Consider the following 24278-nt stretch of genomic DNA (forward strand, 5'->3'; position numbering starts at 1 on the left):
TCAACTATTGGTCTGAAAGGAGTCCAAACTTTTTTTGATCGTTTGCACTCGTTATGAACTCAATTAGGAACCTGAAGTGATTGATATATGACTTCTAGCACGCTTATATTTTGCTTCTAACATAAGTCTTATACAGGCCTCCTTCTGACATCATATATGAGCCTTATTGGCCTCATATACATATTGAGTTCTTTAATGGCACTACTTCAGGACTTTTAGGAAGGATATAATCGAAACGGAAAACATAGGGGAGAATATTGTTGTGATAAAACTAACATGAGGATGAGATAGAAACGAAATTAGTTGAATTAAATCTTTATTTGGAATAAATTGTCGCAGAAAAATTGCTGAGTTTTTATTCCGGAGCTGTCTAGTTTCCTAATTTTAAAATTTTTCGTTTGTTCAAAATTTCTCAAACTGGAGTCATAAAATACTCTTACAGCTGATAGCATTTGTGAGGCTGATATTTTTCACGTATTTCGGACCCGTATTGAATCCCAGATCTGTAAGCGCTTCGAGAATGTTTATAGGGTACACATATTTACACAAAAAAAGCAGCCCCTCAAACATGCTCACGACGCTCATAATTTAAGAATCCGAAACAAGTACAAAATAAGTGGGCAATGTAGGAGGCAGAAAAGTGTTTAAACCCAAAGGAGGGTAAAAGAAAATTAAATTGTTTCCTTTTATTTAATGGCCTAAAAGCTTATAACCTAACATGCAAAAAATATCACTTATCAAATATTTATGCTCAACAAAGCGAGCTTGGAACAAATCATGGCGCAACGATACAAGGTGGCAGGATGGAACAGCTGATTATAAACTTTTTTATTTGATTTGATACATCAACTTCCGGTGCAGTACGATTTTGACATTTGTCCATCGAATTTACAAAAACAAAGTACATGGAATTTTTATTTATGTTTGTAGGTATGTCACCATGCTGCCACCTTGTATCATTCCGCTATGGAACAAATATTGAAACTTTGTTACGACAATTTTTCATTTTAATACAAAATTAATTACATTTGTACATTATTGTTACCCTAGCTATTATTTTTTTGTATAAACATCAACATTTTTCCGCCCATGGACGATTATCGACATTTTTAATGTGACCACAAACCTGCCACGCCCTGTTCTGGTATGTCGAACTATATATGCCCCAATAAGCGCTGATGCTGCCTAATAAATAGGCCAAATAGGTGTCATATAATCAGAGTTTATTAGAGCTAAAAATGAAAGAAATGGTGATAGTGGTGATAGTAAAATCAGCAAATCGGTTCTGTTGTTCTTGACTTAACGGAGATTCGGTGAAATTGATCGAATTATGGTTAATTCGACCGAGTTTTTTGTCAAGCGAACAAATTAGTTTAGTAATTTCAACAGAAGAGAAATCGTCGCTCTTAAGGTAACAAAATTCTCTAAAATTGACAGATTCCTAATCAATCTAACTGATTTTTTTGTTAACACAACTGAGCTCACTGGTCATTTCAACAGTGATCTACAGTCAAAACATGAGCAAATTTCAAAGAGAATTTCACGCTCCCTGCGCTCTCTACTTTGTACTTATGTATGCTGTGTACTATATGTATGCACATATTTACGTATGTATATGGCGGTGCGATGGTAGCGTCCTCCACCTACCACACCGAAGACCCTGGGTTTACACCCCGGGGAAAGCAACAACAAAATTTTAGAAATAAGGTTTTTCAATTAGAAGAAAATTTTCCTAAGCGGGGTCGCCCCTCCGGCACTGTTCGGCAAGCACTCCGAGTGTATTTCTGCCATGAAAAGATCTCAGTGAAAACTCATCTGCCTTGCAAATGCCGCAACATATGTTGGTACTTTCGTATAAAGCTGTCGCAACAACTTTTTTTGTTCATTTGACTACTAAAACGGTCAATTACGAATAAACGATTTGTGCGCAGTTGATTCAACATCTTGTTGCGATGGATAAAAATTGACAGAAATTTGGGTTGAATTGATCCGTATTTCGGTTGATTTTACCAGTCTTTTTCTTTCAGTGTAGTAGAGTATAATATGAGAAGTTTAAAAGCCTTTTAAGGCTCATGTCGGGCTCTTAAACAAGAGCGTTAATAGGCTCATATAGGACGACCATTGCAAGAAGGGAAATACATTAGTTTCGGCCTCCAAAATGAGCTGAGAGAGACTGTAAACGCTGCAATTTAGATATTTTTTCTGAATCTTTCTTGACTAAAATTTTTTGCTGGGTTAACTAAAATTTGGGCAACGGTATGCATAATCGGGTAAAGATTTATGGATTACAGATTAAAACTAATTCAACCCATAGCGCAATGGATAACTACCCACCAATACAATATAAACCGGGTACATTTTGTATTGAATTTGTGTGTTTGTTTCCCATATTTTCCAAAAGATTATTTTTATCCTTCTTTTGGGTAAATATTTGGATATTTACCCATTTTTACCATATATAACCAATTTACCGGGTATTTACGATATGGGTATTTACCCCTTTCCCATTTCTAGGTATGGATATGTTTGCATGTAATTGTTTGGATTTTGATAAAACAACGTGCGGGTTATTTCTCGTATTAAGGTTTAATGGTCCGCATAAACACATAACAATAAAATATTTACCTCATCAAATTGATTAATTCGAAAAAAGAAAACACCTTTTCAATTAATGAATTAGATATTTGCCGAAAAAGTGAACTTGCAATTAATTTATTAGCATTTATCTTCTTTGATTAATTAAATTCAAAGAAAATTTAATTATCACTTGAATTCACAACTTTGTAACAAAAAAAGCAACAAATAATTGTTCGGCTTTGTAATTTATTAAGAAAGAGCTAAAAGCGTACAAAGAATGAAAATTATAGCCCAATAAGCTAAACAAATAATGTAATCAAGTAAAGCCAATTCTATTCTGTGTGGTCGTAACAAATACATAAATCGCGCAAATATTACGTCTGAGCGTTAAAGGAGACGTCATAATGTTTTACCAGCGCTTGCACCCGCACAACGATCCTTTGACCATTGCATGTTTGTATGTTCGCATGTATGTATGTGTGTGTGAGATAGACAATGTATATTTGCAATGTGAATATTGCTTGCCTTCCTGTTGTAAAATTTCACTTTGCAAGAAGCCATCACAAACATGTAACAATTTTGTAGTTGTGTTAGTGCAGTAATTTAAATACTCATTCCGTTTTGTTTTTAGCTTTTCCACCCCACACGACTTTTTAACACATACATACATTACAAACATTGATGATGGTCTCAGCGAGATTTAGTTGCTCCTGACTTCTAATGTAGCTTTATTTGAAATTGATTTGTTTCCACTTCATTTTACGATTACTGTGTTTCCACAATTTTCTATACAACGAGTTTTTATCGCTGCTCTTGCTTTATCACATTTTGTTATGTTTTATTTTTTAAAGTAATATTTTGCTATGCAAAATGCATTTGTTGTTTGTTGTGCTGTCTAGATTTGCTAGTTTCTACGATTTCCGCTCCTTTATTCGTTTATGCTATTTTTATTGTTATTTTGTTGGTTTTTGTTTTGCAAGGAAAAAAGAGGAGCGTAGCTTGTAAATTTGTTATTGCTTGCAATAAATTGTTGGTGGCACAAAATTACGATAAAAGAAAATCATAAAAACGCCGGGACGAGTAAACATAGCTGTAGGATATTAAAAGTAGCTAAAGTAGGCGGAAATGAAGGTGGGCGTATAAAAGCTAAGTACTTGTATTCCTGCAAATATTATTCCTGGATTATTTTTTTACTAAAAATTTAGTAATCCATTTATGGGCACTTTATTTTTTATTTCTGGTTTGTTTTATAGATTCGCCATGCTAGATCTCTGCTATGTTCTGCTTCACTATTTTTCGGTCTCTCTTCATTTTTTTCAGCCTCCCAATATCACTTGAAAACGTCTGAACGAAATCGAATAGTTTCTTTGAGGATTTACTTTTCATTATCCTGGGTTGGTTTTAAAAAATTATAAGTACGTTGTTTTATTGAACACCAAAAAATTTCATACCAACATATCGTTTCACCTGTAAAGCCGGGCACCTGTGGATATACGTAACAATTTTTATACACTGAAAGAAAAATACTGGTAAAATCAACCGAAATACGGGTTAATTCAACCGAAATTTCTGTTAATTTTTATCCATCGCAACAAGATGTTGAATCAACTGCGCACAAATCGTTGATTCGTAATTGACCGTTTTAGTAGTCAAATGAACAAAAAAAGTTGTTGCGACAGCTTTGTATGAAAGTACCTATGTTGCCATATAAATAAATAAATGTAAGGCGCGATAACCTCCGAAGAGATTTTAGGTCGAACTTCTCTTCGAATTTGCGTCGTGCTCCTTTTTAATTTTTCTTACAAATTGGCGGGACGGGACCTACTAGTTTTATGCCAACTCCGAACGGCATCTGCAAGGCATATGAGCTTTCACTGAGAGCATTTCATGGCGGAAACACTCTCGGAGTGCTTGCCGAACACTGCCGAGGGGCGACCCCGCTTAGAAAATTTTTCTTCTAATTGAAAAAGCTTGTTTCCAAAATTTTGATGTTGCTTTGCCCGGGGTGTGAACCCAGGGTCTTCGGTGTGGTAGGCGGAGCACGCTACCAGCACACCACGGCGCCCGTCATATAAATACGTAAATATGTGAATACATAAATAGGCATGCTTGCTACATATACATACATATGAATATAGAAATGAAAATAGTAGTCACAAAACTGATTCTCAATTCTTTCAGTTTCTTCTCTCGCATGTAGTTGCCAGACTTGATTGTTTCGAAGAAAATTTGTAGAATAAATGTTTGACGTAACATTTTAAAAAGACAACTTGTAAGTTATAGAAAAGTAAAGAATCAAATCGCAGGAAGGTAATTCACCACTGGAGTAACTTTACATGTAATTCAGCAAGTTTAATTTTCGTAACACTTTAAGTTGAAACGATTCCAAAACAACTCAAACTTTTATTTTGTCGGAAACATCAACATCAAAAAAGGATGTTTTTTTATTATCGTATTAGATTCGTTCGCGTGAGCGAAACTTCATAAAAACTTGAACAAAATGTTACTAATTTTGGAAAAATCATGTTCGTTCAAGCAAAACTTTTGCAACAATACGGCGCAATTTTGGATTTCGCTTAGACGAGAAGTTGCAAAATTGTACACAGTAAATTCAAAAAAGGGTTTTTTCGTTTTGTATTGATAACTGAAAAACTTGTTTTTTTTTGCTTCTCCAATTTTATATGTTTTTTCGATTTGATGGTTTTCTTATTTTCGTGTCATAAGTACAAAGTAGAGAGCGCAGTGAGCGTAAAATTCTCTTTGAAATTTGCTCATGTATTGACAGTTGATCGCCATTGAAATGATCTGTAAGATCAGTTGTGTTAACAGAAAAATCAGTTAGATTGATTGAAAATCTGTCAATTTTACAAAATTTTGTTAACTTAAGAGCGACAATTTCACTTCTGCTGAAATGACTAAACTAATTTGTTAGCTTGAAAAAGAACTCGGTCGAATTAACCATAATTCGATCAATTTCACCGAATCTTCGTTAAGTCAAGAACAACAGAACCGATTTGTTGATTTTACTAGCACCATTTCTTTCAGTGTATAATATCTATATATGTATGTATATAAAAATGAATTCCTGTGCGTTTCGATAGGTTTTTTGTTTCGTTCGCTATGATTCAGTGATAGGTTAGAATTTTTGTTTGGAAAAGTAGGCGCTGCCTGATCTCCTCATAAGAAAAATGTATGCTTTATCTACGAAATTATTTGAAGAAATTATCCAAAATTTCTTACAAAGATTCCGTATATGACTGAAGGTGCAGTGGCAGTGGAAATGAAAGTTGGAGTGGGAGCGAGAGTTGGAGTGAGAGTTGAAGTGGGAGTGTATGTGAGAGCGAAGGTTGGGGTGGGAGTGGGAGGGAGGTAATTGGAATAAGGAATGTATAAGAATAATAAGAAAAATGGATGATAGAGAATACGATAATGGCATAGAGAAAAGAGGGTAAACGCGACTCACTTATTGAATGTAGGCAAACCAATTTTCGGAGAGGATAAAGTCAGCCGGGTATACTTCTTTGTTATAAAAGAGTTACAAAGAAACAAACTAAGATGCTATGCTGAAGTGTGTAAAAAATGTTTAGAAGAAGTTTTCTTTAAATTTAAGAATAATTAGTTCTACTCGCCGTTAATAAAATGAAATTAATATCACTCAACTGACGGTACCATATTTGCAACGTATAAATAAAAGCTGTGCGCGCTGAACGGGCACAGTAATATAAGAATTAAATTAATTAAAGTGTTTTCCTCCAATTCCATTGTGAGTTTACTTGAAATCGAAAAGTAGTTTAGTAAATCTATAACTCTGAATATTAACTATCACATATTTTTTACCAAATCTATACGTTTTTTAAATTAACTCATTAAAAAATATTTTCTTTTATATTTAAATCCACTTACCCTGAACTGACTGGAATGTTCGAATTTATGAAAGTCTGGCTCCAATTCAAGTGCTTCTTCCAAATTCTGCAAAAATTGCCTTTGAAATGTCACAATTTCGTGAATGTTACCAAATAGTGCATTGATTTCAGCATTTGAAAGGAATGTTTCACGTTTCATTGGCTCCAAATAGTGTTCGAGCAGATTGTTCAAGTGCTGAAATAGAAAAAAAATTTATTTGTTAAATAGTGAAAATAATATAATTTGACACTACCTCTAGTTACAGCTAAGTAATATATCTTATTCTACATCAATATTGATATTTAAAGCATTTAAAACAGAGCCGGCCACACAAATACTAAAACAATTGCATAAGTGTGTGTAAAAATTTAGTGACAACTCCCCACAGTGTGCTAATAGAAAATGTGGACTGTGAAGTTTGAAATTAAAAAGGACTTTGGTTATTTGATTTCAAGCTATATTTACTTATATTCGTATAACTAAGAACGCGGAGGTCGAGCTAGTCTGATAAAACTTTTTTCTAAAAGAAGGTATGGTGTTTATTCAATGCAAACTTTACTTAAAAGAATTAACTTTTTCATTAAGAAAGAACTATAAAACAAAGTAAATGTAAAGATAGAAATATATGTTTTCAAAACATAGTTATTCAATAAAAAATTTATGAAAATTAATAAAACTAAGTAGAACGTATAAAAATATATTTATATTAAATTGTCAATATTTATTAATAATTAATTAATTATTAATAATTAATATTTAAATTGTCAATATTAATATGTATGCTCAGAGGTACTTAATAATACTAACTAAAACGAATTAAAAGTGACTTTAACATTGCAGCATATTGTTTTTATTATGTGCCCAAAAAGTAGCATGGACTTTTCGTTTTGCATTCACTGTTGGTTTTAGTGAGTGACAAGCGAAAGCAAACGATCGTGATCGCACATCGTTAGTGTCTGTGTGAAAATACGAACTCAAATTGCACAATGTGCAACTTTTGGCCGGCTCTGATTTAAAACTTATTTCATAACGGTAGATTTAATGGTTGGGCCATTATTGCGAACATATCTATGCTTCAAAAACGCGCTATCTTAGGATTTGTTCCCAAGCGGTTTCTCTCAGAATTCCGAAGCTTAAACTCAGAGTTTTTTTAGAAGCCCAATATAATGGCAAAATATATTAAATTTATGCTCAGTGAGAATTGTTCATGTGATGCAGGAATCACGCCGAGCTTTCACGTTTTAACGATTGAGGTTATGTTTTTTTAATTAATGAAACACACATTTCTGTCGAACAAAAAACTATTATCGATTAAAAAAAATTTTGAATGACGAATTTTTCACTATTCGAAAAAAAAAATTTTTTCGAGGCTAGTTTCAAAAACACTCAAATTTCGAAATTGAACCCATTTTAATAAATATTTCTGTTAAAAATTAAAAAAGTACTATGTAGGCTTCGAAATACAAATTTTTGTATACAGCGGCAGACAGAAAAATAGCAGTGGCGATTTTTATAGAGTTTCGTCAGTTAAAATCTTTTTTAAATTTCGATATTAAAAAAAATTCAATTTGGAAAAATTCGAAAAATTTTGACTTTTTTAGTGTGGAGCTGTTTGATTTCTTTGAGTATATGTACAGTTTTGCAGCCCAAAAAATTTTAGTCTACCAAAGTGAAAGTTATAATTAGGTTCTCAAAAATTGTATTGATTTCGAATGTTTTTTTTCGAATTTCTTAAAAATGATCTTGAAATTGATTCAATTAACTTCGGTTATAAAATTCACAAAATTTTGTGCTTAAAATATGGAAAATAAAAAACAAAAGCATTTAGTTGATCAAATTTATTACAAATAGCCAATGCCTCTTTTTCTGTTCGCTGCTGTATAACAGGTATTGGAGAGGGCAAAAACGTAAATTTTCGATACAACTAAGAGTGATAAATTAAGCATTCATACAAGAATAGGCTGGCAGATCAGGTAAAGCGACTCTTGGAAATATTCTCCATGTACTGTTATGTGCATATTTCGAAGCAGCTATCAGAATTCGTCAGACGAGTCACGTTTCGGCTTTATCCTCAAAAAACTCTCAGTCGTTAGTGATTCTTTTTCGCCTTTTGAGGTTAGAGCCGAACCATGAAACAATGTGTCAGTTCTTATTGCAGGTTCGGACATAAAATAAATTTCGAAAAAAATGATGAAAATCCTCTTAACTGAACAATCGGTTGTACGGGATATATAATATAAATATGTCCGTTCTTGATGATTTTTTCAATTCAATTCATTAAAATTTTGTGTGGTAAAATTTGATGTTGCTAGCTGTTAAAATGAGGCAGAAATGGGGCAGAAATGGCGAAAACCCTCTTATTGAACAATCGATTGTATGGGAGGTATATGCTATAGTGGTCCGATCCGGTCGATTCCGACAAATGTCAAATCCCCATCAAAATATGCCTGCTTACCAAATTTCATTAAGATATCTCAAAAATTGAGGGACTAGTTTACCTTCAAACAAGCTGACAGATGGACAGACGGACATGGCTAAATCAACTCAGCTCGTCCCCTGATCATTTCGGTATACTTATTGGTGGGTCTAACGGAAACATATACATAAAAAATGATTTGGAGCCTTTAAAATGAAAAAAATCGATTTCGACCAAAACAAGTCCCAAAACCAAAAAAAAAAAATTTTTTTTTAAAAACTGTTAATGCCAACGTTTTTATCGCATAATTTTAAGTGGGATAGGAACTATGAGACAAATTTGTTTTCATCGGCAACACTTTTGCACGTTTCTGAAGAAACCCTTAAAAAAAAATGGCGAAATAAATTTTTTCACAAAAACGCTCCTAAAAACCCAAAAAATATTTTTTTTTTCAAAAAACTGTTATCGCCAAAAATTTTTAGCGGACAATTTTGAGTCGGACCAAAATACCAAAACACTCCTCAAAACCCAAAAAATATATTTTTTTTTCAAAAACTGTTATCGCCAAAGTTTTTAGCGGACAATTTTGAGTCGGACAGGGTATACATGAAAATTTTAAAATCAAATGAAAATTTTTTAAGCAGGTCATGAAAAAAACCTTAAAAATCCGAAGAAAAAAAGAGTCAAAAAACTCAAATTTTGCAGGCTAGAAAATTATTTTGGGTATGCTTAGTGGAACTTTTTTTCCTGAGCCCAAAACCTATCGAAAAATCGATGGCGCGATATGGGTTAACTTTCGTCCATGCAAATCAACCAAGCTTAATGTTTATATAGGCATACCATTGTATATGTATCAATACTAAAATAAATGGCCTAAATACACATTGCCTTTCGCAAAGAAAAATTATTAATTAAAAAATTTTTTAGAATATGAATAATTAGACAACACGCATGTTGTAAGGTAAAAAGTGATAACACCGAAGTCCCACTGACATAGGAATGGGAGAAGAAAGGGCAAATTGCCTGAGGTATACTTCCCAAAAAGTAGCAAAAGCGGCGGAAGCCACAAGCAAAGTTGCTTACTAGAAAAACACAAATGTTTGTCTGCATTTGGACAGGAAAGTCTGAACATTTTCCATGAATACGTGGCTAGTTTTGTATTTTGTTTTCGTTAATAAAAAGCACATATAAATTATACGTAAGAGTTCTTTATGTTAATACAGTGCGAAAACTTTGAAACAATAGTTGAATAAATAAAAGTTTCCAGTTTAGAGACAATTCCGCCTGTTGCCGAAAGACTACAACTTTTTTTTTTGAAATTTTTTTTTGAAATCATAGTCTATGCATGCTCTGTGGCCTGTGGCAGTGGCAAAAAGTTATTGCCACCAACTGCACCAATTAGTGGCTGCGTTTGGCGTTTGCTGTTCGCACTTTTAGCAGCAGCATATAAATATTTTGCTAAGTTATGAAAAACTTGCACAAACTAATTAAAACAATGCTAGTAGCTGAGAAAATGAGAAAAAAGTAGTTATGTATACCTTGAGAAGCGTTAAGCCTAAGTACATAGCACAGATAAACAGTATGGGTGTATTTGAATTATACCTGACACATTTTTTAATCACGGTTACCACTTTGGTGCATTTATCAAAATTGCAAATTTTTGAACCGCTGTTCACATACCCTGCAAACATCGACTACCGAAAGTACTAATAGATTGATAAAAATTTCAATGACACTAACACCAATAAACTGAAAGTAAATAAGCATTTGGTAAAATTCCAGTAGCCCTCCTTCATATTTACAAATTTTAGAAAGTGCTATGTATTCGGTAATTTTTGCGAAATTCCCACGTATAATATCCGATATGGAGTATGTTTCAGGTAATTTTCTTAGTAAATTCCGAGTATCTTCGTAATTTAAAACTTAATTTTTCCGGAAACTGTTAAAAATATACATACATAAGTGGCTGTATGGATTGTATCAAATGGTCCTTCAAATTTTTTCAATAAACAATTTTGGTCGATAAACATACATCATTTTCGTATCACGCTCAATTCTAATGGGAACACTAATCGACAGGTTCCCCAAGCAGTGTTCGTTATACTTTTGCTCTTATAAGTTCTCATTTGCAGATTTTTGTGTTCAATTCCACTCATAAGGGGCTAATTATGTTAAACACCATCTCACGTATCAATCACTCTCATTACAAATAGCACGATATAAAACCGAATAGATTATTATAGCTATTCAGATAACTTTTCTAACCCTGAGGTGAGTGAACTCTCTAATAAAATACGAGTTAGAGTTATTTCCAAGCGTTTTATAAACTTGACACCACTACATGGCGAGCTAGCGACAATTTTTATAAAGGAAATCGTTTCATCGAAGCTAGTTTGTCCAAATTAAAGAAAATAACTTGAACAAATCATGTGGCTAACAAATTGAACCAGACATCTATAGCCATCATCCAGTGAGTTTTCTAGCTCCTTATTTTCTATTGCTCTCGATTATGGGGATACTTGAGAAGTAAAGGTCTAATATTTCAGTACGCATGAGTTGTGGTAGGCAGATGTCGCCGCTTTGTTTCATTTAACGGTTAAACATACGGTTGAAGGCCAGGCAGCGACATATATTTTTTAAAAAGCAGGTTTATTAAAGGAAGTGTTGCCAAACTAAAGACAAGAAATTAACAAATCGCACCAGACTGCTATCTGGATATATCTGGCTCTAATCGTTGTTGTTGCATTTAATCGCAAAATTGTTTATCTGGCGCCAGATCATTACGATGAGATGACAAGCTTTATGAAGTTTTATTAAGATAAGCGAAAAGATGATTCTAGATAAATCGGACGTTAGTATAATGTTGATGAAGACAAACGAAAGAGCACAATTTACCAAATTAATTAATATTTTAAAAGTACTGATTGAGATAATAATAAATTCCATTACCTAGATACAAAAAATTATGTAGATAACATCCAAATCTTACGCCCAACCTTAGCGAAATTTATTAAGCATGTCCCATCCTATCCCATCCTTTCTCTCGAGCGTTATGCTAGTTTTACATAATTTACAATGAAAATTTTAATTATTATCATCCTTTGTTTGCTTATCGGATTTGAGCTGGCGTACTTACATAAAGAACACCAACAGCAAAGTTATTTTCTCTTCAGCGCGCCCACTTACTTAAACTGAAATTTTGTTTGTACTACAATATTAACTTAGCAAAATTTTCTACCTTTACAAGTATGCGCTCATACTTATGTACATAGTTAAATAAAGTGCTATAGTCGTTTCGACTTAACCAAATTTGGTTGGGTGTTTCGTTTGCATTATTCATTTTGGAAATCTTGATGAAATTAGCATAAAAAATTAACGCCTCATGGTTATCAGCAATTCAGTGCGTTAATTTGGCATTGAGATTTTCCGAGCACCTACAATATTTGGTGTTCACACTTTATACACACATATATACGTATACATCTACTCTGCTTAATCACAATTCGTAATGACCTTAAAATTTACATTTACTTGGTAATTTTCACTCCAAAATGTTGTTAGTTGGTGCACTGAAAATCATAACCTAACAGCTTCACCTACTTTCCACAGTCGCACTTTGCTTTAGGTGCCTATTGCAATTGAGTGTGATATAAATAAAATCTGGGTAATGGCGCACTTTTTTTGGAAGTTATACTGTAACGAATTTTAGTGGTATTCCGCTTATTTGCAACCTTCTACTAACGTTCGAATCACTAAACTGTTGAATCAGAGACGGAGTCGAAAAAGTCCTGGTCAAAAAATTGTCCTAGGTGAAAATGTTTGAGTTCCTTGCATCCTGCATCCTTTTTATTTTTCGAACTTTTTCCATAAAAGTTCACATATAAAAGTAAAATCTGTATTTTTATTTTTTTAGTCCGATAGATTTAGTTAAACTCGGACTTTTAAAAATAAAAGTCCGGAAATAAAAGTTAAATACGGACTTTTATTTTTTAAGGTGAAATAAAAGTCCCGCTTGATAACAAAGAAACGAATTAAAAAAAAGTTGTTTGTTTCTGATAAGCCGTTTCTTTGTTAACAAGCGGAATTTTTATTTCACCTTAAAAAATAAAAGTCCGTATTTAACTTTTATTTCCGGACTTTTATTTTTAATAGTCCGAGTTTAACTAGTTCTATCTGACTAAAGAAATAAAAATCCGAAAATAATAAATATATTAAAACTACAAAATTAATAGTTTTGCAATGAATTATATTATAAAAGGAATCACAGTTTCGGCCCCTGTGTTGAATAAATAACTCCACTATTCAATAATGCAAAATGGTCTTTATTAAAGTACTTCACAATAACACTTCTACTGCTCAACAGATAGCGTGCTTAAATCAAAACTGAATCGACGTGCCTCAGCTGCTGCTGCTTTTATACTTTTTGGTTTCTTCGTTGACATATTTCTAGACGTTTATATTTCTAGAATTTGCTACCAGCTATAACGTAACTACAGATGAACGTTATAGCTTCTCATATACGCGTGTATATGTCAGTGATACCTCCACAGATAATTGCCTACTTTTGGCAGCATCTCTGATAAGATATATGTATGTATGTTTGCGCATCTCTCTCCGCTGCGTGTACATATTTGTAGACATAATGATTGATTCGTTTATGTAGATACAAGTGACTGCCTGCTTTATTGTTGTTGCGGCTTCATTTACTTAGCATCAGACTAGTGATGTAAGTATCACATAGTGTCACTAATATTCGCCACAATACTATAAAGCCAGCGCCATGATCAATATTATTGCGCAGTGTTTTAGCGCAATTCCACTAAGCGAAATTTTGGCTACAGACACGATTGAGTTGAAATATTTTGTAAAACAAAACTGTGGCAACGCTGGTTATTCAGTTTTTAAACCAGATACAAAGATTGCGCTGAGCCTTTCAAAACCCCTCAGAAGTCGTAAGTGAAATCTGTGAGACATTGAGTTGAAGTGTTCATTAACTTTGTACTAGTGTATTCGATTGGCGCAATAGCTCAAGAACTTATGGTGTACAAATCCTTAGTTTAAATACCCGACCCGCATATGACCTGATTATAGTTGTTACCTTAACCCTCCGATTATCGGCAAATAAATTCAACACATTTTAGCGTTGTCGTCTGGCCAGATGAAATTTTACACTTTGAACTTTATCCACAAATATTTAAATTTTTATTTAAATTTTGATAAGTTTGAATTTTTATTGATAAATTTTCAAATGAATTCGATCTATGAGGTTTTATAGGTTTAAAAACATGTTCGTCTAGCCAGACGACAACGCTAAAATGTGACATAATCAATTTTGGTACAAAAAAAAAAAACAGATAAAATAAAAATAAATAAATATCGATTTCGGAATTATTATAAAGACCGCCTCTAAATTTAAAAATTCACTAAAGGTTTTCATGATCGGGTGGGTAGTAGTAAAGTTATTCACGAAAATAAAGCTTTCTCGTCTGGCCAGACGCCACAATCTATTTAGTTATAAGTTGTGATTCTGCTTTCCGCAATTTATTTTCATTTGTTGGAAATGAACATTTAATTTTGACTCTGAATAAGTGGAACCTGTCGTCCCTGATAAGGGTTACCACGGCATACTATTTTATAGGCTTCTAAACCGATTTTACGGGCATTGAATAGCATTATTACTGTCCTATAAGAAGATGTTCTGAGAAGGTTGAAAGCCTGCAGCATCTGCCTGGCCTTCTCCGGCTCTAAGTAGTAGGCGGTTAATTATTCTCGGTCAATCGTTTTTCGATGAATGGAGGTATATAAAAACGAAAATAGCTAAATTTATGTTCTCTTGGAAGAGAATCTCTCTTGATACAGGAAATCTTAGAAACCATCTAGGGAATCGCAATTGGCCCACTAATGCGCAAAGTGTTGGGTTAGAAGTAATTTTTTGGCTCATTCCGTTCAACCTAACCTAACCAAGTCCCATGTTTGAGCTAAGTAGATGATTGCAAAGAAAATTCTGCTCTCGTCGAACGGAAATCAAGCTATATGAGTTTCTAGAGCATCCATCTTGTAGCATGGCGTTATTCATAGAGAAAAGTTCTTAGAAAGATTTATATACCTCTACACATTGGCGAAGACGAGTATTGAATGAGAATTTATAATTATTTTGTAGTAGCTTATGTAGACTTCGACATAGTTCATTGAATCATCGGCTACGTTGGTCAGGCCATGCCACGCGAATGGATGCTCCCTCTCTAAAACATTCTTATTGCGGCTCACCTATCAAAGTAGAGGAGGAAGAAGAACCCCACTCCCTCGATATCGCCAAATAACTAAGTATATTATAAAACTTCGTTGTTAAATTTAGCATGGTGCCTATCCTCCTTTTGCCGCCCTACCTTTCTCCCTCTCCCCCTCTATCCACTTCACTTTCAACGCTACCTTTCCATCCTTTTCTTCACCTTCACGTTCCTCGTACTCTTCCCTTTCCTCCCCTACCCCTCTTCCTTTAACTCTCCCTCCCCCTCCATCGCCCACTCCTCTCCCACTCTCTCGCTCTCTCCTTTTACCTTTCCCTCTCAATCTTCATCTCCGATATGCTCGTAGTATGGAATGTAAATGATCTAGCAGCCCACTCACTCGAAGTAGATACTTTCGCTATAGTGTACGTATGTACATGAACTTCTACATAAATATCTGCATGTATTGACATTTTTGCTAATACCTTTTCTTCCACCTGAGACATTTATTCGTATTATAGCAATTTTATAGCGTAATTTGAATCAAGTACATCTTCAACATCCCCCCTTAATTTTACATTTTCTTCTCCTTCTAGTAAATATTTATGTAAGTTTGTATGTACTGCAGAAATGCAATCGCTCAACAAGATATCTACTTGAAATCCAATTGACTCCATTTACTGCTCCGTTCGTTCAAAGTCATGGATTCATTATAACAAGACGTTCACTTCAACATTATAAGCTTTGTAATTTGTTTTTTACTTCGAAACACTTCGAAATGAAAGTAATTAATTTTGTGATGATTAAGGTGGTCGATTATTTGATGTATTCTTAAATGTTTACTAAAAAAGATATAGTGAATGATAATAAAAACTAAGGTAGATATGTATATATAAGGTAGCGCTTTTTTGTTCACAGCGAGAGAGAGAGAAGAACAAAAAGATAGGAAGAATCGTATAAAAAAACCTTACTTTACTCGATGCCAAGCAAGGCAGATTGAGGATTAGCAGCATGGAGGAAAATACTCCAAGATTGCAGAAGTAAAGTACAATTGAGAAACAATTTAAATTAAACTGAAAAAGCAAAATTAAAGAAACTTAGATTTCTGGAACTAGATTTCAAATCGCATTGTCTATATTGTATATTAACTATATAAGTTAGGTTAGGTAAGTTTAAGGGGGTGCGCGAGGGAATTTCCCACACTTTCACTTTAGGAGACATTTTTTTCCATTGTGAGTGCTGGGTCGTAGCCTATTCGTTCAACCAGATTACTCCCCAGTGGTACTGAACCAACTATTTGCTTTCTCTGATAAACTAAAATATAAGTGAAAGATCCACTTTCTCAACCTCTGCCAGAATTTCGAAAAACCGTGCGCCCGGAAATCTGGGTTCCCTTGTTTGCAGTCCTGAACATCGGCAGAGAAATAGATGCATCGATTTCCCTTCATACTCATTTTGAGAGCTTTGACACAGAGAGAGCTTGACGGTGCGTCGCTTCAAAAGCGCAATGACTTGTGATCACACCAGTAAGTATACTAACTGCAAATATCTGTTAGAAGAAAGCTAGTTCCGCTCCTATTCAAATATGACCTGGTAATCATCGCAGTTGGTTTATAGCAAGTACTTCTGTTAGGTTAGGTTAGAGTGGCCACCGGTGCGAGCAACATTGCACTTAGGCCCAAAAAGTTCCCATTGTGATACCACGTGGATCTCTCCCCTACTCAAACCAACAGGTCGATACAGCAAACGTCAGAAGTTTCTAAGGTTCTAACTTAGCCAGATCACAAAGATCGTCAAAGAAGGGAGATCCCAGAGTTTTCTTCCTCTTCTGCCAAAGCGCGGGACAATCGCAAAGAAAATGTTTGACTGTTTCTATTTCTTCTTCGTCTTTGCAGCTCCTGCAGTAATCATTAGAGGGAGCATCCAGCCGTTGTGCGTGCCTCCCGATTGCTATATGGCCGGTTATAAATCCAACCACCAGAGAGTACTTACTTACTTACTTAATTGGCGCTAAACCGCTTAAACGGTTATGGCCATCCAACAAGCCGGACCAGTCGCTTCTTCGCTCTGCCAATTAGTCGCACCAAGGGAGTTTAAACCGTTTTCTACCTCTTCACTCCAGCGGAGTGGGCGCCGCCCTCTTGCTCTGCTTCCATAGGCGGGTTCCGATGAAAACACTTTATTAGCCGGAGTGTCATCTTTCATTCGCATAACATGGCCTAGCTAGCTACGTTTTAATTCGCTGGATTATGTCGATGTCTGCGTAAAGATCGTACAGCTTATCATTAATTCTTCTTCGGTACCCACCATCGCAAACGCAAAGAGGTCCATAAGTCTTTCGAAGAACTTTTCTCTCAAACACTCCCAGCGCCGCTTCATCTGATGTTGTCATGGTCCATGCTTCTGCACAATATAGTAGACGGGTACGATATGTGACATGTAGAACATGATTTTCGTTTGCCGAGAGAGGATTTTACTTTTCAATCGCCTACCTAGTCCAAGGAACATTTATTGGCAAGAGTGATTCTTCGCTGCATTTCAGAGCTTATGTCGTTGTTAGTGCTAGTGCTGGTACAAAAATAAACGAAGTCTTTTACTATATCGAAATTATGGCTGCAAACAGTAGCATGGTTGCCAAGGCGCATATGCGCTTACTCTTTGGTCGAAGACAGCAGTTACTTCGTTTTGTCCTCATTCACCATCAAACCCATTTTACGGCTCTTTTTTACCAGTTTGGGTAAGCAAACTTGCAGTACAGGTGTTTCGGCCGATGATATCAATATCATCAGCATATGCCAGTAATTGCACGAATTTATAGAAAACTGTTCCAGATCGGTTAAGTTCTGCAGCTAGTATAATTTTTCCAGCATCCAATTACAGAAATCGACCACAGGGAGTCACTCTGTCTGAAATCTCCTTAAGTTTCGAACGACTTGGAGAGGTCCTTCCCTAGTCCACAGCAAGTGAGTTACCTGAATTTAATATTGTTCGGTTGGCCTCAGAAGAAAATGCGGTGTTGATCGTTCGGAGCTGTCCGCCTCGCTTATATCTATTTCCGAACCTTTCCTGGTTATCTATTCTGTAAATTCATTCCCTTTAATTTCTGATAGACATCAACAGGTCTCGACACCTCCGCACGATATCCGACTTAACATGTGGGATCCCAATGTCCTAAAGCGGTCCGGCTGTGGACAAAGATCGTTACATCAATTGTCTGCTCATACTACCCTGTAGAAGTCTGGCTCATATATATGACACTGCAAATAAAGTAGCGTTGCGTGATAAACCAGTATTTCATCACCGTAAATAAGGAATAACCAGTATTTTAACTAGTGATGAGATCTTAAAAACTCCTAATCGAAAATTTCAAGCCTTTCGTTTTAACTGAGAGCACTCAATTTACTTCCGAAAAGGGCAGCCATGAACTCAAATCAGCCTTAGGTCTTAGGTGTTTATACATCAACAAAACATCCACAACAGGTTATCTGCGCGTTAATATATGTTCCATCCCTAGGAAATAGATTATCAGATGTCAAACCTTTCGGTCAGGTATCTTGTTGATGCTTTTCTTCAATGTATCTCTATTATTTCGAGCTTATATTTAGGGGTGATACCAGGAGATGGTATCAACTCTAGGAAATAAATTGGCATCTCAAAAAACTTCTCGTCATTAGCGTTCGTTATTTAATTAGCGATAGGAAATTAAATACGTAAATGAGAAAAGTCTCGGTATATGTAAACTTGGTGTTATATAGTTTGGGAATATGGAGGAATGAGGAGGAAATAATCTTTGTTCTGTTTCATCAACACACATTATTTCCATATAAACCCGGCTTTAGATTTAAAAAGGCCAAAGAGGCAAAAAGAAGGGAAGGAGACTTTGATATATATTATGCGTGAATTGAAGAACACTTTTAGGTAGCTAATTGGGACTATTTCAAAAGTAAATTAAGAAAGCAAAGATAACTTAAAGAGTTTGTCGTTGGTTTCGAGCGCTGATAATGTGATAAAAATAATTAAATGTTGGAGAATTCACATTCTGATACTCAATCAGACATCAAACATGGAAAATTATTATTTTTGATCCTAGATCATGTTTCAATCTGATCGTATAACAACGATTATATTTGGTCGATTTCATGTTAGTTCGCAAATTTCAGTAAAAAAACTTGGGAGTTTCATAATCGATTTTTTAATAACTTCTTGTGTACCTAGAGTCTTGAAACTTGGAACATACTTCGGAACCCGATGGCAAGACAATATTGCGATAAATATTGGCATCACAAAGCTGCTACTAAATAAATGCACAGCAACAATAAAGCAGCCACTTTTATGTAGAATGCAACGAAGAGATATCTCACATACACAAATATGTAGTCATCAGCCGAAGTAGTTACTCACACATCGCAGGCGTGGACTACAGACATTCATTTATATACATAGCTGGTAACTAACCAAGCATGAGGTACAACTGTTCGCGAAATTACTAGACCTTAGGAGAATTGGGTGAACGAGGAAACCGAGAGTGTAAAAGAAGCGCAAGCTGAGTAATAAAGAACCGGTTTTGATTTAAACACGCTATTGGTTGTGAAGTATAATTGTGAAGTATTACTCCCAAAGTAATCTAAATAAAGATTAGTTTGCAATACTGAATATTGGAGTGATTTATTCAACAGTTTATCGATTCGAACGTTAGCAGAAGGTTTCAAGTAAGCGGAATTCCCCAAAATTCGTTACACTATACATAGATATAGAACAAATTTCTCGTGGGGCAGCGATCGTGGTATTTAAAACATTTTTCGAGTTTGGAAATTTTGCTTTCTGAATTAAATTAGCTTCCCGATAACATTGGAACCTGAAACTTTGTTCATAGCTTTGGGCCCTTTTGAGTTGTAATATTTTGGGTAACTAATTCTTTTACATGGGCAGGTATCGAGATATATGTAGATATTAAGAAAGTGTATTTAGAGCTTGTGAAGCTTGAAACTCAGGAGACGGGAACAATGTAACAGAAGAAGAAAAACTTTCCGATGTCGCGTGGGTCGAGATAATTGAAAAAATAAAATTCGCTTTGTATCATCAATATGACGATGAAAGCCCACACCACTATAGAAAATCAAATCCGCCGATTCGATAGGAATATATAGTGGTAGTTAGGCTCTGTAGAATCAAGGTTAGGTTAGATTTAACTGGTCGGTCAATAAAAACTTGACATAAACTGAATGTGACCATAAAGTTAGCAGAATTTGTTTGACGACCAAGCGAAAACAGGCCTTAAGTTAAACAATAAGTCCATCCTCTTCGCAAATACATTTCTTCATTTTCTAGGATTTAACTTATTCGCTGTCTCGAGATCTCGCAATTCTGCCGCCCCTTGCAGCTAGAGCCTTGACCCTGCAAGCGCAGGACACAATGTGTGCTCGACCGTATCTTTCTGCATCTCGCACTTCCTAAAACTACAGCAAGTAACGACGCCTAACCTATAAGTGTCACATACTTAAAAATGCAATCCTACTTGACGTGACAACGAAGAACGACTCTAAGCGAAAGGGCAGTTAGTTGAGAAGAGTACATTGAAACGAATTGCCATCGCGCGCCAGTAAAGAAATGATTGAAATATCACAAACTTTTTATTTCCTAAACTCTGTAATTTCCATTATTTTGAATTATTAAATAATAATTATATTTTTATATAAAAACCCCTGACAAATATTGAAAGAGTAAAAGATCACTCGGTAAGTCTCTGGCATAAGCATGTGATTATTTAAAGGCAATGTCCAGTTAGTATATCCCTCGGGAGTCTTAAGTTGTCTCTCTTTAAAGATATGGGCCGTAGAAAAAGGACTCCCTACCCAATCTATAGAAAATCTGGATACCTGTGCTAGGTCTTTTAAAAAGCTTCGGGTGTATCAAATATCGCGAACGGTTTAAACGACTGCCACGCGAGGAGTCACTTTCAGTACTTACTGGGCAAGATTTGTTAAGCTGCTTGCCAGATATCATTCAAAAAAGGCCTTTGTGAAACGACTTAGATCGAGACTTCCAAGCGCAGCAAATAGCTTAAACGCTACATAAGTATATTCTTCAAGCAAGTTTCAAACTCAATGTTACCAATATCGATTTTTCACATTTCGATGTAATGGTTTATTTTCACCGATTTACTCTGCCCACCAACAGACTTCAGAAACAATAAAACTTCAGTGGTTTTCAACCAATGTTCTGTGGCGCAGATTTCGGTATTGTTTCTTATAAAATGCATAGGTCTGCGAAAAGCAGAACATTCAAACTGAAGACGAGAATTATCTGGCTCGAAATTGAATTATAAATCCATCGACATCATTCTCAAAAAGTTGCTCTAGCATTTCCCTGTATCTGTCTTTGGATCAAGACGACCGAATTACGTACAATATAAAGGTACAATTATTAGTATTTAGCACTTGGCACTAGCACTAATTTCATACAGAAGAAGAGAACGTTGGCGGACTGTGAGGATAGTATGTGAAGGTACTTAGACCGGACATACCGACCGTATGGGACCGAGCATATGAGAAACGATTTACTATGACCACTTGAACTTTCTAAGCCATCTCGCCTCCACCACTTAATTCCACGAAGAACTTCGCGTGGCTAGAGCTACGTCTGCTAAAGAAACAGGACTCGTGGCGAATGGGTGAGATTGAAAATTGTGTTGGAAAACTATGAACTGCGGGGCTGCCACCTTTAAAAGTTGGGCTACACAACCTCTTGCAGGCATACCTGCCGCTGGTATATTCTAAGCTCACACATACCACTGCAACACTTCCATTGTCATATACATACATACAAAGTTACTTATCTATTTTACTTAAGTAAATAATTAGGAGATAATCTGATAAATGAAGAACTTACCTTAACATAAGTGCGTTCTGTATCCACCAATTCCAAGATGACTTTGCGTAACTTCTCGGCATCGGTAAGTTGACGTGATGGCGTTAGGGCGGCATTAGAAACCGAAGATGTTACTGAACCGGTCGGGCTGGATTTACGGGTTTCCTGAGGTGAACGACAAAATCCAGTAACCTTCAATCAAGCGTTTCCATCGGTACAAAATGTCAACGATGAAGACGATGGAAGAAGGTTGTTGTTTGATGTTTTTTTGTTTTGCATTTTGCATTTAATTTATGTTGAGATTTAATTTAATTTGCAAGTGATGATAATGATGTTTTGTCGATTGTAGTTGTATTAGTGTTTTTGTAGTTGTTTAGGTAGAATTTTTTGTAATTTAATTATTACCATTTATTTATTTGATGACATTATTATTATATTGAAACGTGGTTTTTGCAATACAATAAAAGATGATTTAAAAAAGTAGATGAAAAAAAGAAAGAAAATTGTGAAGTTAGCAAAAAAAGTGAGTGGTGTAAATATGTAAAATTGTGCAAATAGGTTTTTTTTATAAAAGGGGGAAACAAATTTGGGCAAGTGTAAAGGAATTGTGTAGTCAAGCGAATTGTTTTAAAAGTAGTTATGCACATAAAACTGACATTTCATTTCATTTCATGTGATGAAAAATTTGAATTTTATGTATAGGGACAAAATCTACCAAATCTTTTTGTGCAAAATACAAGATCGTATGAATAAAGTCAAACCACTAAGGCAGTTAAACTTTTAAATATTGTTTTAGTGCTTAAGAGTTAAAGTCTTGGAAGAATTGTGCAATTAAGTGTAAACATACCATAATAATGAATTGATATACATATACATGAATACACAATCAAATCTTAAAAAAACATTCATATATATTACGGGATTTTTCTTTGTATAAAATATGAAATTGTCCTGGTGAATTTTCTAACTCTAGTTTATTTACTAAAAATTATTCACAATTGCATGGTTTACCACCAATAAACTAAGAAATTTCGCTTTTCAAACCTTTCCTGAACATGAGCATTAAACCCAAATATTTGTACCTTTTTATATTCAGCGTGCTTTGCAAACAGAGTATATTAACTTTGATTGGATAACTGTTGGTTGGACAGGTATAAAGGAATCGAGATAGATATACACTTCCATATATCAAAATCATCAATATCAAAAAAAAAAAAAAAAAAAATTGATTGAGCCATGTCAGTCCGTCCGTCCGCCCATTAGCAGAATAACTTGAGTAAATATTGAGATATCTTCACCAAATTTGGTGCACTAGCTTATCTGGACCCAGAATAGATTGGTGTTGAAAATGAGCGAAATCGGATGATAGCCCTGCCCACTTTTTATATATATAAAATTTTGGAAAACACAAAAAACCCGATAATTTAGTAAATAACACACCTAGAATGTTGAAATTTGACGTGTGGACTGATTTTGAGACTCTTGATAAAAATTTGAAAAAAAAAATTTTAAATGGGTGTGGCACCGCCCACTTGTGATAAAATCAATTTTACAAATATTATTAATCATAAATCAAAAATCGTTAAACCTATCGCAACAAAATTCGGCAGAGAGGTTGCCTTTACTATAAGGAATGCTTTGAAGAAAAATTAACGAAATCGTTTAAGGACCACGCCCACTTCTATATAAAAGATTTTTAAAAGGGTCGTGGACGAATAAAGTAAGCTATATCTTTGCAAAAAAAGAGCTTTATATCAATGGTATTTCATTTCCCAAGTGGATTTATAACAATAAATAGGAAAAACTTCAAATTTAAAAAAATGGGCGTGACACCGCCCCTTTTATGACTAAGCAATTTTCTATGTTTAGGGTGTCGTAACTCGAAGAAAAATGAATGGTTCGTAATAAAATTTGGTACAAAAATTTTCCCTATAGCAGAAAATATTTCTAGTAAAAATGGACGGGGTCGGTTAAAGAGCACGGCAACTTAGATATAAAACAAGTTATAACCTAGCAAAAAATAGTCTTGAATCAATGATATTCAGCTTATCAAGTTTTATTTTAAGAGGAAATTGGGAGAAAATTTTTTTTTTAAATGGGCGGTGCCACGTGTTATGTAGGAAAGTAATTTATCTCAAATAAAATGTAAAATTGAAGCTCACGCTGAGTATATAATGTTCGGTTACACCCGAACTTAGACACCTTTACTTGTTTTTATGTTTTTTAGTTGGTAAAGTTGCAAACCCGAATTTGAAAACCCGAAACTGAAAATAAAATGCCTTATATGC

The 24278-nt window shown here is 34.8% G+C and overlaps 1 protein-coding gene across 9 annotated transcripts in view; it reads right to left on the reverse strand.

The window, feature by feature from the left end:
* Nucleotides 1-24278, reverse strand: part of sif (still life) — an 843636-nt gene that overhangs the window by 52533 nt on the left and 766825 nt on the right. For 6 of the 9 annotated variants that reach the window (XM_067789261.1, XM_067789263.1, XM_067789258.1 and 3 more), the window contains 2 exons: nt 22012-22182; nt 6481-6675 (listed from right to left, as the gene is read on the reverse strand). In XM_067789261.1, the coding sequence (XP_067645362.1) occupies nt 6481-6675; nt 22012-22182 (366 nt within the window). The remainder of the gene's footprint in view (nt 1-6480; nt 6676-22011; nt 22183-24278) is intronic. The other 3 variants (XM_067789264.1, XM_067789259.1, XM_067789260.1) reach the window with 1 other exon arrangement.

Source organism: Eurosta solidaginis, chromosome 5 (genome assembly GCF_040869045.1).
Source record: "Eurosta solidaginis isolate ZX-2024a chromosome 5, ASM4086904v1, whole genome shotgun sequence".
Taxonomy (NCBI): domain Eukaryota; kingdom Metazoa; phylum Arthropoda; class Insecta; order Diptera; family Tephritidae; genus Eurosta; species Eurosta solidaginis.